The 13,901-nt window shown below is 39.2% G+C and overlaps 1 protein-coding gene across 1 annotated transcript in view; it reads left to right on the forward strand.

Moving 5' to 3' along the window:
- Positions 1–11,748, forward strand: part of NTRK2 (neurotrophic receptor tyrosine kinase 2) — a gene marked incomplete at its 3' end in the record, with an annotated part of 88,637 nt that extends 76,889 nt beyond the window's left edge. Inside the window, exons 9-11 of the mRNA XM_006168991.3 lie at positions 8,017–8,052; positions 11,179–11,279; positions 11,693–11,748. Coding sequence (XP_006169053.1) covers positions 8,017–8,052; positions 11,179–11,279; positions 11,693–11,748 — 193 coding nt within the window. The remainder of the gene's footprint in view (positions 1–8,016; positions 8,053–11,178; positions 11,280–11,692) is intronic.
- Positions 11,749–13,901: the final 2,153 nt, after the last annotated feature.

Below are 13,901 nucleotides of genomic sequence, written 5' to 3' on the forward strand. Positions count from 1 at the left end.
AGGCGTATGTGCGTGCGTATCAAGATCCTGGGAGGAGAATAGAGGAGAAGGGATTAAAGTGTGGCCACCCTCCCTGGAGGTGGGGTGGGGGGAGGATTTCTTGCTTTAGTCTCTCTTCATCTTTCTAGTGAGCACACTCATCCTATAGTAAATAGCTTTCTTAAAAATAAAAAAAAGCACATTGACCCATAACATATGATCTTTAATAATACCTACAACTGGTTCTTATTTATTTATTTTGGGAGAGGTTTTTGCTAGAGAACACTTGTGCTCACCAGAAAGACAGAGAGAGAGAGACCCCGAGCCAAAAACCGAACCACCCCCCCCTGGGGGGGGGGTGGCCACGCCACAATCCCTTCTTCTCCATTCTCCTCTCGGGATCTTGGGCACACACGCACACATGCCCGGTGTGAGTTTAAGCTGCTGGGTCCGGGACTTGAACCGCGGTCGCCTACATGGGAGTCCAGCGACATAGCCATTACACCAACTGCTGGTCCCTTGAGGGGAGAGTTTTAAGTGAACGTTCTTTTTGCTGTCTAGGCATTTTGCCCTCCTCATTTGCAGTGGGACCCAGAGGTATGCTGCAAACCAATCTCCTGCCCATTCTCCTCGTATGTCACCATGGTCAGAGATGACCCGCCTCCAACATTTGGGTTACTTTATGTTTCACTAAAAAATCATCATCCTTTATGCTCACTGAATCTTTTTCACTCTGGTAAAACTTCCCAGAAAATTATAAATCAAAACTTCTCAAACTTTGATGTACATTCAGAACTCCTGGGACCCTGTCAAAATGCAGATTATGAATCAGTGACTCTGGGAAAGGCCCTACGAGAACGCAATTCTAACAAGCTCCCAGATGATGCTGACGCTCCCAGTCTGTGGCCCACACCTAGAGTAGTGAGGAGATGACTGCGCCCCTGCAAGACCTGGGAGCCGCTGACAGAACTGGTCAGGCGCCCATCAGGACTGCCTCACCAACTCTTCCTGGTTATAAAATGGAAACAGTGAAGAAAATACAGAATAGATGCTGCACAGAAATGCCTTCTAATTGGGTTTGGCAAAAAAGGAGGGTGAATTCAATATGTAGCTTAAAGGGGTTTGGAGACAGAAGTTACAGGCACACACAGGCAAAGCTCAGGGTTATCTGAGGATTCTTCAAAGATTTGGATGTATCCTATTTAGCTTACAAGCCAAAAATAAAGACTTGTCTAAGATGAAATTGATCCACTTTGTGACTGTCATTGGAATTCAATCCTACATGTAGAAAGGTCCCTTCACGAACAGGGAAGGATGTGTGGAGACTGAATGGAGATTAGAAGTGATAAAGGTGCCTTTTTGAATGGAATTTGAGGCCAAAAGTCATGACAAAGAGATTGCTTATGATTTGTCTTGAGGAAGAAACCTGGAGCCTTTGTTAGGATCTTTTGACCAGATGGCCCAAGTTCCAAGAACTCTGAAAGTCAGACATGCTCTGTATATTTGGGGAGGTTGCTGGACACAAATTCAGAACTTTTCCACTTGGGTCATCCTTGCAGGCTATCGCATTTGACTGAGGTGTCACCTTCCATCCCTGAAGTTCAGCTATAAAGCCAGACACATTGATTAAGAGTAGATTCTCGTATCAAAATCATCATCCAAGTGATTTAATGTTGTGAGCTTGGAACAAGCCTAGCCAGAGCACCAGATGATAAAACACCTCTGTTTTAAAGCTTGCCATTCTTTCGGCAGTGCATGAAGAGTGTCTCTATGGCCCACTCATTCAGGAAGAAAGTCACAGCTCAAGAATGCTCATTCACACAAGTAGTGGGAGTTAGTGATTTCTGTATCCTAATTCGGGAGCACTCGTCTCCTGTGCAAAATGTGCGTCAGGAACAAACTATAAATATTGGAAGAGTTTTTCCTACAGCTTCTCCTTCCGTGCCATTTTATCAAAAGATTCATGACGTCTGGGTGAACTGGAGCTCTCTGCAGCAGCTAGAATTGCCCCAAACTGGAGGATTGAGATTTGGGTGTATGTGGGCCGAAGAACATAGGGAGAGGATATTTCTCCAAGTGTTACACATTAAGAAAACGTGAAGTCCCACATCCCTTCCCACTTGTTCTGTAGGCCATTTGTCAAGACCACCCCCCTCCCCCCTTTTTTGTGCGCTGAGGATGAAAGGAAAGAAAGACTTACCTGCTTTTCTGCCTTAAATAACTGAGAACAGTATGGTTCGGCCATACACTCAACAGTAATCGTTATAATTAAGATTTATACTTAAATAGCTCTTTATATCTCAAGAGTGCTAATGTTAATTAATTATGCTTCCCGGAGCTCCTGAGGAGTTGCCAAAGCCCATGCTATTATCATCTCCTCTCCTGGGGAAGACTCCTTTGTTCCAGAGAAAGCCAAGACTCCCAGTGCAGGTCTCTGCAAAGCACATTCATGGTTCTGTGGAAGAGTAACCCAGACAGCTGAACCCCCAGTGTTTTGAGGCCCTGAGTTCAGCCTGCCTTTCAGAAAGGGAAGAGAAGGACCTGGAAATCAAAGGGCTGACCACCATGAGTTAGAAAATGCTGTTGACCAAAGCAAGGACTGTTTATTTGAAGGGTACAAATCTTTTGCAATTGGCTTAAACATAAGGAATTCTTTGAAATATTTTTTCAAGATCATACTAAAGAGAGTCTGCAAATAGAATTGAAAGAAAAATCTTTCTTTTTTTGGCATTAGAGGGGAACTAAAAGCTTAAAGGAATGAAACAGATGTGCCTTCTTGGATTCCATCAGTATTTTTATCTTGGTAGCAGAGGAGAAAGTGAACTCTCCTGTTGGGCTACTGCTCTTCCTTCAATTTATTTTTTATATGATGAATGTGTTTTTCCTTTAACTGTAGATTCTGAGAGTTAAAAAGTCATAAAGGTTTACTCTTGAAGATTTATGTGCTACAATTGCGATTACAAGATGGAAAATAAATGTCCGCTCTGTCAGGTTCATCAGTATGGGTTTGGAGAATGGCAAAGGGCTTTGGAGTATTGCTGTTGGCAAAAGAAAAAAGTGATTTTATTTTTTTGTGTTTGGCACCCTGTATACCCCAAGGGCTCCTCTCTTGGAGGCCCAGACACCACCTGTTTATGGTGGAGTGTGATCAGGGGTGAGTCTGTGGTTATGCTAGCTGCCTTCTTTTTTTTATTTTTTTTTCCTTTCTTAAAATTTTGTCAGAGGGCACAGGTCTCCCACCCACTATGGGAAATGGTCACACTGCAATCTCTTTTCCTCCATTTCGCTCATAGGGATGTTTTTTTTATAAGCTGCTGGGTCCAGGACTCAACTGAGCTGTTGGCTATGTGGAACCCAGCTGCCAGAATGACCATGCCACTGGCTGGTCCATCATTGTGTTTTCACTTGGGGACATTCAGGCTGTACTATGAACCTGATATTCCCCTTCTGAAGATTTCTGACGACATTTCTGAGGTCAAGAATGAATAAAAGTGAATGGGACTTAGGACTCTAAAACTCATCAGGACACAAAACTTGAACGTCAGAGCGGCAGACTGTGGTACTTGGCACTCATCTTCTTTAGATGGGGGGAGTTTCAGCTTTTGCATTTGAGCTAGGCGTGGAGGATGAAACAGTCCACCACTCATCTGAGATACAGTGGATTGAATGGTGTTTTGGAATTTCTATACTTTATTCCAGAGGTGCCTAACATGAAACTTTAGGACCTGATGCCACTTCTGACTGCCCATATTGAGGTTTGTCGCTTGGTAAGAGCTCCTAGGATAGTGTTCCGAGAAGTCTGATATTAAATACTCACCACAAGGACATTGCTTAAGTCGAACGCTATCCTGTGTTCATTCTCTTTTCACGGACTTTTTTCCTTCATCGTGTTTGTCTTTCCTTGTTCATCTTTTAGTCCTAAATAGCTTCAGTTGGGGTTCCTAACTTGAGCATATAAAGGTGTGTAGCTTAACTAAGTAAAAGTAACAAATTAAAATAAGGCCTAAAAATAGTGATTTATTTTAAAAATGTGACTATTGCCAGAAGTCTAAGACTGAAGTGGCCATTTTTTTCTGTGTATGAATTTAAAATGATGTTAAGAATTACTTCTGTTGGAGCATAAACATAATGGCAGGTTTTGCTTGACTAGGAATTTGCTAGAAGCAAAGCACTGTTCTTGATGAGCCGGGGTCAGTTGGAGTAATACAACCCTTGTTTTTCATCAACGCTAGATCTCTGCCAGTCTTTCTAAACCTTTGTACACTGAGAGGTATTTCTTTATTGTGGTGAGTAGACCTCATGAGACAAAATACGGTATGCTTGAAAGAGAAAATAAAACAAAAACTTCTGTTATACCTCTTGCATTGTCTCTCTCTGAGTTTTATAATCTTACGTGACATTTGGGTGTGACTAATAATGACAGTGAAGTGACAGTAGTTCTCCTACATTTGGAAGAATGAAGTTAGGAGGAAAAATGCTTTTTAGAATATTGAGAAGTGGCCGAGTGGTTTTGCTGGTGAACTTGGGAGGAAAGGCGTGCATTGATATAGATCATAAGGCTGGAAAATGATTTGTTGTCTAGATTATGGGCTAGCCTGTTTATTTTTTATTGTACTTCAAGTCCAATTTTTCTATACCTGACATTTACTGCAGGGAATCAATCTGATGTTCTGGGATCTTTCGAGGGGCTTTGTGTGGGAAGTGTGTTTGGGTGTTTTCAGTCTGCGACGAGGCAGATTAAACTTGTGTGTCATGCAGACTCACTGAAGCTGTGTTAGTATGGCTGAGATAAATTTGCCTTGAGTCCTGTCTATTTACGTATAATTTCCTGAGGAATTATATGTGTGAAAGCAACTATGACTTCAAGCCCTTGCACACATGTGGGGTCCCTGAGAACCTGGAACAAATCAGGGTGACTAACTTCTCCCAGTTTAAGCAATGCAAAGCCAACTTCTGGGGAAAGCCCTCAGTCCTGGGCAAACAAGAGGATTTGGTTGAGACAGTCCCATTTTAAAACTTGAAGTCTAGGGTCCCAGGAATTGCTTCAGTCCTAGGCATTCTGGGGTGGTTGATGCCCCTCATGCAAATTAAGGCCCACATACTTCTATTCAAATATCTAAAAATTATAGATTAAGTTAATGAATTGTGAAATGAAATAGATTTCTATCCTCTTACCTTCCAGGTAATGTGCTCATAATGACCTGGAAGGTTGAGACTGAATTCAGAATTCTCAGACTCTTGGAGTTCCAGCAGGTATAAGGGGGTTAAAAAAAAGCAGGAATAAGGGGGTTCGGGGAACACTGGCTTCTGAGCCACAACCCCAGCTGAACAATGAAAGGCTTCACAAGTGTGCATGTGGGCAGCCTAGACAGTCTGTCTTAGCTCTGTCCTCACTTTCTCTGTTCTGGGACTTAGGTCAGTACATCCTGGTGGCGTGGCTACCCTTGGGTCGTCAGATAGAGAGGAAAAGCTGACCAAGTCTAGGAAGTGGGTTTGGGGCATTTGGGGAAGGAAGTCTGGGTCCCGGACACCTGGAGCAAGATCTGGAAGTGAGGCCTGGGCTCTGGTGGGCATGTATTTCTGCACATTCCGACTGCGTGCTGGGAAGGATGGCAGGAAGAAGGCAGAGTGAGATCCAACATACCATGGTCTCCCCAGTCTGTGGTTTCATGGTCCATGAGTTTCAGATACCCAAGGTCAACCACAGTCTGAAAATAGATAAGGACAGAATAATAAGATAGTGAGAGGAAGAGAGGGAGCACATTCACAGAAGTCTTATTACAGTATATTGTTATGATGTTTTTATGATTAGTTACTGTCATGAATCTCTTATTGTGCCTAATGTATAAATAAACTTTATCATAGTTGTGCTTGGAAAGGGAAAAACAGTGTATGTAGACTTTACATGATACATGCTTTCAGGCAAACTCTACAAATTGTGGAATGTCTTCCCCACAGATAAAGGAGACTACTGCAATGGATTACTAAGTAGTTCAAAGAATGTCATGTTCTCTTGGGGTTATAGAACATTTTCTTCAGTATGGGTGGTATATCTCCATGGTGAGGAGGACACTTATTGGTCCATGGCCTTTACAAAGGGGAAGGGCTTCAGAGGATGGGTGTGTGTCTTGGAGATAACATCTGGAGGGCTGCCCCTGGGATTTCCTGCTGGTTTGTTCACTGAATTACCACTCGGACAGCAGGGTTGTCTTTAGGGTGTGTTATCAGCTACGAATAATTCTGGGCAATACATAATTCACATGTTACAACTCAAAACTCCTTTGAAATGGTGTTTGAGATTCTAAAACACTTCAAAATACCATTGAAATATAACAGAATCAGGGACCAGCAGTTGGCGTAATGGTTATGTCACTGGACTCCCATGTAGTCGACTGTGGTTCAAGTTCCAGACCTGATGGCTTAAACTCACCCCAGGCATGTGTATGTGCGTGCCCAAGATCCAGAGAGAAGGATGAAGGAGAAAAGATTGTGGCATGGCCATCCACGCCCCCCTAGGGGGGGGTGATTTCTTGCTTTCTGTCTCTCTGTCTCTCTCTTTCTGGCGAGTACATGCTCCCTATAGCAAAAACCTCTCAAACAAACAACAAAAACAAACAAAAAGGAAGAAAGAGAAAGAAAGAGAGAGAAAGAAAAGAAATATACCAGAATCAATGATTTGCATGAATTGATGCAGAGCCATGAATGCGGGTGCACAGGCTGCACACTGCGCGATTTCAGGAGGCGCCGTTCACAAGGACTACAGTGGAAAAGGTGCCCGTCACAGTTGTGCGAAGCACGGACTACACAGCAGCATGCAGCCTTTCTCAAGATGCATAGCCATCCATTTCATTTTGTCACGGCTAAAATAGATATTCTTCTGGTTGAAAAGTGTTAACATTCTAATTTGAACATTGGGGCACGTTTATTTGGTTCTTCATTTAGGCTAACCTTAATTATTCGCTGGGGAATGCATGAACAGAAATTGGCTCATTTCACTTTACGCTAATGGCGTTTTCTGCAAAGGGTTCAGAAGTGAAATGAAGACTGAATAAGCTTTATGTTTTACCAGTTTTACTGTTTCACATGGCGAGTGAGGGCTAAACGCCTAGGAAGTAGCTTTGGGAATTCAGTTTACAATCATTTAAATGTTACAACAAAATTCAATTTTATTTCCAAGTAGACTTCCATAGAAAGACCCTGTTAGCGCTGATGGAAAAATCAGTAACAAATGTTTTTGTCACCAGTGCTTGCTGATGCTAACTTAAAAAAAAAATTTAATGTTTTTGGCAAGTCTTATGAAAATACCTTAAAGTAGAAGTCTGATCATCTCAGTGACTGTAGAGCCATTTAAAAAAAAATTAGGTTGGTATATTTTTGCATTTCTCCTTAACACATTTTTTTGTAACCCCTTATATGTAAATGATTTCAGTAGATTTAGTGCATCTTACTTTTCTGGTTGCATTAGGCTGAAAAATAAGTGTTTCTTTAGCTTCAGACTCCTCATGGAACGAGGTGATAAGCAAAACTGTGCTTTAGCTATCACTATGCAGGGGGGTTAATGATGCATTCACAAATGCAATTGGCTCTGCTACATATGGTAAGCCCCACATTATCAGACAGTAAAAAAAAAAAAAGTGTGGTATAAAAATGATCTGTCTCTGGAATCAAAAATACCAAAACTGTAGTTTAGATGGCCAGTTGTATAATAGGAACAATATAGAAAGGAGAAAAGACCATAATTCATCAATTGCTGGTATTTTTCCCAAAGGATTTGTGATTTATCGTTCTATTATTATTATTATTATTATTATTATTATTATTATTATTGGAAGGCAGGAAGTTGGGAAATTGGGGTGGGGAAACAAAGTTAATATGAAGTAAACCAAGAATTTCAGATTTTTCTTATTTCTCATATAGAATAGTCTATTCAATTATAAAAACTTGTGTATGTTTACCTTATTTTAGTTGGTATAGGTTAGTAAATTTTTTAACTGCAAAATGCATACTTACAAATCTTTGCTATGTTTTGCTTTTTAGGTGCAAACCCGAATTATCCTGATTTAATTTATGAAGGTAGCTATCAGGTTTTCTTTATATGTTTTTTTTTTTTCAAAATATTGATGTATTTTGAAATAAATCAACTAAAAGAAGACTCCTCTGCTCAGTTAAATATACACTTAAAGTATTGCATCGTTCAAAACACTGTTTCAAAAATCATTCAATATTGATAGCTGTTTTCCCTTGGTATTTACAGTGCCTGTAAATAGCATTTTATCTCTTATGTTCTGTTCTTGGAAGTAGTAAATCCATTCCACTGTAACATTTTGTTTCCATAATTGGGAACTAATTACCTGTTTAAAAGCCATGACTACCAAGAAAAGGGAGGTGTATCAGTTTCTGGCTATGACAGTAAACCCAATTCAAAATGATCTTACTTGTATAATGAGGAAGTCTGGCTTACAGACAGGAAGCTCAAAGGTGGAGCTTGCTTTAGGGTTGGTTAAACCAGCAGCTCAACCATGTCATCAGAGACCCAAGTTCTCTTCATGGCTACACTTTCCTGCCTGTTGTGCCAGCTTTGCTGAAGGCTGGCTCTCCCTCTGGTTATAAGATGATGTTGGCAGAAGAGTGCTGGCTGCCATTTACATTGACGAGAGAAAGGAAAAACGCTGCTGGTTGTGTCCCAGAGAAAAGCTTCCCCAGAGACCCCCACCGAGCCCTCTTTATGTCTATTCAAGGTCCAGTTGGGTCATGGTCCATTCTTACCATCATTACTGTTAAGAGGGATGGATTAACCTCTGACTATCTAGACCTGCCCCTGCAGTTTAGCCTCCTGGGAGGTGGGTAGGCTTATCTAAACAAAATTCAGTGTTTTCTTTCTTTCTTTTTTTTTTTTTTTTTCTTTTTCCCCCAGAAGGTGCATGTGCTCACCAGAGAGAGACAGAAAGAGGAAAAGAAGGAGAGGGAGAAAGCATCTCCCATTGGGGTATAATCAGGCTACCATTCTTTCTCCATTCTGCATCCTGCTGAGACTGAGCACACATGCACACATGCCTGGCCTGGCGTGTTTTTCAAGTTATAGGTTCTGGGACTCAAATTGTGAGGTCAGCCGTATGGGATCCAGCTCTCTCAACCTACAATGCAAAACTTGGTCCCCCAATGGGGTTATTTTAAGAATACCAATGAAAAGAAACTAAAAGGCCCACCATATTAACTTTTGATGAACTATCTCATCTTTGCTTTGTTATTTTAATCAAATTCCAAGAATGTTTTACTAAATATGAAAACCCATCTTTAACATATTTTCAAACCACCTTTGTGACCAGGAAACCACTTTGGCAAAATAGCAGGCTCTATTTCAAGATTCGGCTTGAATTTTAAAAATGATTCTAAGTTGAGTTGATTAAAATGTTAAACAAAGAGAACTTTAACAAATTCATAGAAAAATTTTAGTGCACAAATTTCTGAAACTCATGTAGTTTTTTCATAACTTAAATTTTCTATAAATTTTTTGAAAACTCACATTCATATTTTTATTTTATAAAAATTGTTCTTCAATTGTGTGTGTGTATGTGTGTGTGTGTATATATATATATACACACACACATATACACTTTTTTCTCTAAAGTGATTCTATGTGTGTTAATTACAGAGTATATATTTAACTTGAGCTATTTTTAACTGAGCAATTACATTGTCCTTACCTGATTATGTGTGTTAAGTCATATTTCTTCTAAGCTCTGGTTTGGCTGATTTTATGCATGTGATTTATTTTTATTAGGTTTAAAGGAATAATATCTCAAATTGTATCATAGAAAAATATGTTTAAACTGTGATTCTACAGTTTAAAATTAGGGTTGAACTTCTTTTCAGGAAGTTCAAGACTTAAAAAATATTGTCTTCTCATTGACTCCAAATTCTTTTTTTGGGTCTCTGGGCCAAAATGTTATGATATCTTGATATTCAACTATGGAAAATTTAATAATTTAAATTTGTGGGAGCACTGTCTATAATATGAAGAGGGAAAAATAAATAATTGATATCAGTTTGTGTTTGAAATTAGTAAGTTTTAAGACATTCAAAAGGAAAATAATAATGTGGCTTTTGGCATTAAGAATGAAACAACAAACAGCTGGAAAATAGTTGATTTTTCTATTCACATGCAAAAAAACGCTCTCCTAATAAAAATACAATTTAAGTTGGCTGCCCCAAGGCCAGCATGATAATTCTAGTTTACCTAGAATTGAATTAATTAGGTAAATTATTCAGAATGGAAATTGAAGGCATTGGTGCCTACTTAGTGTAAAAATACAAACATTAGCTACAATAAATTTACCAAGAATTTTTCTCTAACTTTTTGAATGTGATATTACTAACAAAACCTACAAAAAAAAAAAAAGCCAGTGATTTATTCCCATCCAGACCCATGTAGACTAAAATCGACCAAAAATTGACCCAGCAGATAGCAACTGTATTTGAAATTTGGTGAAATGACAACAAACCCTTAAATTCTAAGTATTTTGTTGATGCAGTTCCCCAACTATTAATAATTTGGAAAGTGACTTATTGGCAATTCAGAGCTCTTCAGATAAGCTTTCCTGGGGACCCAAGATCCACACTGATGCTGATTCCACATGCAATTTTGTGTGCCTGCCCTTCATGCAAATTAGGTGCACTCATGCACTGGGAATTGGTATAGCTTAGTCCATTCTAGGTTTGTGTCTGCTGTCTGACATCTTCTTACCAGGTGGCCTTCGACTAGCCATTTAACTTTCCTGAGCTGACATTCTTCAGCTGTAAAACTGGTTATTACTCTTGTCCTCTAATGGCCCTTCCAGGCCTATAAATCTATAACTCTTAGATGATCGATTCCCTTTTGTATTTGTTTCCAATATGCCATCAATTAAGAGATATATTTTCATGTGCAAATTATTGATAAAACCCCTAAATCGGGTTTAGAACTTGACCAAAAAAACAAGGATGTAATAATCTGGGTTGAACCACATTTTAGCAAGTGCATTCCCATCATGATGAATTTAACTCAGCGGCCAGCTCACGTTCCTCCACAGCCAGGCTGTCAGTGGTTTGGGATCTTTCTAATTTGTCTTGCTTTGTTCTGAATCTTACTGTGGTCACGTGTTTGTTGGAAGCCTAATGACAACTTTATGTTGTTTCTTTTCCCTCTTTCTCCACGCTAAGATTACGGGACTGCAGCGAATGACATCGGGGACACCACCAACAGAAGTAATGAAATCCCTTCCACAGATGTGGCTGACAAAACTGGTCGGGAACATCTCTCGGTGAGTGGGATAAATAGGTGTCTCTTGGATTGGTTCTAAGCATTTTGGAGGAATATAACTGTTTCAACACAAGATCATGTGTGTGTGTGTGTGTGCACAGGAGTGTGTGCATACTGTGTTATTTTCGGGTTTCATTATGTTACCATCCTCCTCCTCAGCCTCCTGACATGACATTTTTATGGCTCAGATGAAAATAGGGTGTCAAGGGTTGGAGGAATTAATGGAAATGTTGAAGGAAAGTAAAAAAGGCGCTGTGAAGCCTTTGCCTTCTTTGCTTCTTTTCTGCACCACTTTTAATTTTTAGGAGTTCCTATTTCAAATATCTCTTTTTTTTTTCAGGTTATCACTAGAATAAGAAACCAGCTTTTTCATTCAGGGGCTATAACTTCACACCTTTCTTTTTAAACGTTTAGGTAAAGAGTGAGTATTCAGAAAATGTAAGGATGCCAGTAGATTCTAAAAGAGACTGGTGAGGGAAGGATATGCCAGTGTGAATGAAAGTCAATTTTGTCATTGAGAAGCTTACACTTCAGTCATAGTCCCAAGACATAAAATACAAATCAGGGCAGAGCAATGTGATACAAGATGTTGAAATGGAGGGGCAGGTGTTCTGTTTCTTCCAGCTCAGAGCAGCCTTCATGGGACTAGTGGCATTTTGCATAGCCTATGCAGGATGGTTGGAATTTGGACAACACGGATGGAAGGGAGGGGCATTTAGGGCATGTGAGCAAAACCTTGCAGACTGGGAAATGCAGTGTAGGTGCTTCATTGGAGGGTAAGGTGTGTACATGTCAGCAGTCAGAGGCATGATTAGAAGCAGGTCTTGAAATGGTCTTGGTGTTTAGATTTATCATACAGTAAAGAGCAATTGGAATGGGGGGTACAGGATTCCAAGAATCTATGGCAGGATTGGCCTGTAAGTTGCCTTGGCCAAAACCCATCAGCATCCTCCATTCTTTTTACTTGTCATCCACACTCTGCCAGCATGTCCTGTGAGCTCTTTCTCTGTATAAATTCCTAATCCATCCATGTCTCTCCACCTCCACCACCACAGTGGCAGACTGACCCAGGAGCTGGCCAACTATACCCCACAGCAAAGTTCAGCTTACCACCTGTTGTGCAGTTTGCAAGCTGAAAATAATTTATTTATATTTTTAAAGGTTTTTTAAAAATCAAAGGAAGGATGATGCTTAGTGAGACATGAACATTTTATGAAATTCAAATTTTAGTTTCCCTAAATAAAGTTTTATTGGAACACACTCATGTCCATTCATTTACATATTATCTGTGACTTCTTTTGTGCTGCAATGGAGGGTGAGGTAGTATGGATGGCAAAGTTGAAAATATTTACTATCTGACCCCTCACAGAGAAAATTTGCCATATCTACTCTGCCCTGGGTGACTGCAACGGCCTTCCAACTGGCCTCCTTTTCCCACTTTTCTCACCTTCTGGCGTTTCTCTACTCAGCAGCCCCAGTGATCTTTTTAAAACATGTGTTTTTATTATAATTCTGAGTCTCCTCAAGGCAATTGCAATAAAACTTCTATTATAAAATCAAATGCCTCATGGTGGCTATGAGTCCCTACATGATCTTTTCCTTACTCCTCTTTCTGACATCCTGTCCCACACTCTTCTCACTGTCTACCATCTGTCTTGTTATTACTTTTAATTTCATATGTTCTTAAATTAATTTTTTTTTATCAGAGAGTTCATGTACTCAAGTCTAATTTTAATTTCATATGTTATTAAATTAATTTTTTTTATCAGAGAGTTCATGTACTCAAGTGCATCCATGTGAGAAAGTGAGAAAGTAACCCCAATAGGGGATGGTCACACCACAGTCCTCATGTGTGTGTGTGCCTAAAATCCAGAAAAGAGAAATGGAGGAGAAAGGATTGTGGTGTGACCATGGTGTTTCTCAAGACATCAGGTCCAGGACTCAAATCATGAAGTCAGTCACATGGGATCAAATCACCTTAATCACTACTCTATTGACTGACCCTAAAATTTTTTAAATCAAAGTTTATAATTATTTTCTATTATACAAACAAATAATGATATCTAGTAATGAATGAAATGGCAATTAATGCAATAAGTCTCAATCCTTATAAAGGTTCAAAATATATAAAGTCCTTAAGGGTAAATGTAATGATAACATAAGATTGAAATCTTGGCTTATTTCTTCAAAATTAGGATAATATAAGACATTTCATTATTTCAAAATTAAAATGATAGAGAAGCAAATCTGGGACCTTCTTTTTTCTAATTCCTATTTAAATTACTTAATTTAAAATAATATTTGATCTGTCTAGAGGTAATGGTTGAATATATTATAACAAAACTAATCCTTAATATTTATCTCTAATGATACATGGCATATAATAGGTGCCCCCCTCAAAAAAAAGATTGAAGGGCTGAATAAATTAATAAGGCTTATAGGATATTTGAGTTGGAGACATTATACTATTATAACTTAAAACTTTTTATTTATTATAATTTCTGATTTGCATATAATCATTGTATGTCTTTGTAGAATAAAATATGGCATTTAAAAGCAGGTATACAGTGTATAATAAATTGAGGATGTAACATACCACTTTCAACATTTGACATAATGTTCA

This window comes from Tupaia chinensis, unplaced genomic scaffold, assembly GCF_000334495.1.
Source record: "Tupaia chinensis unplaced genomic scaffold, TupChi_1.0 Scaffold146625_1, whole genome shotgun sequence".
NCBI classification, from domain to species: domain Eukaryota; kingdom Metazoa; phylum Chordata; class Mammalia; order Scandentia; family Tupaiidae; genus Tupaia; species Tupaia belangeri.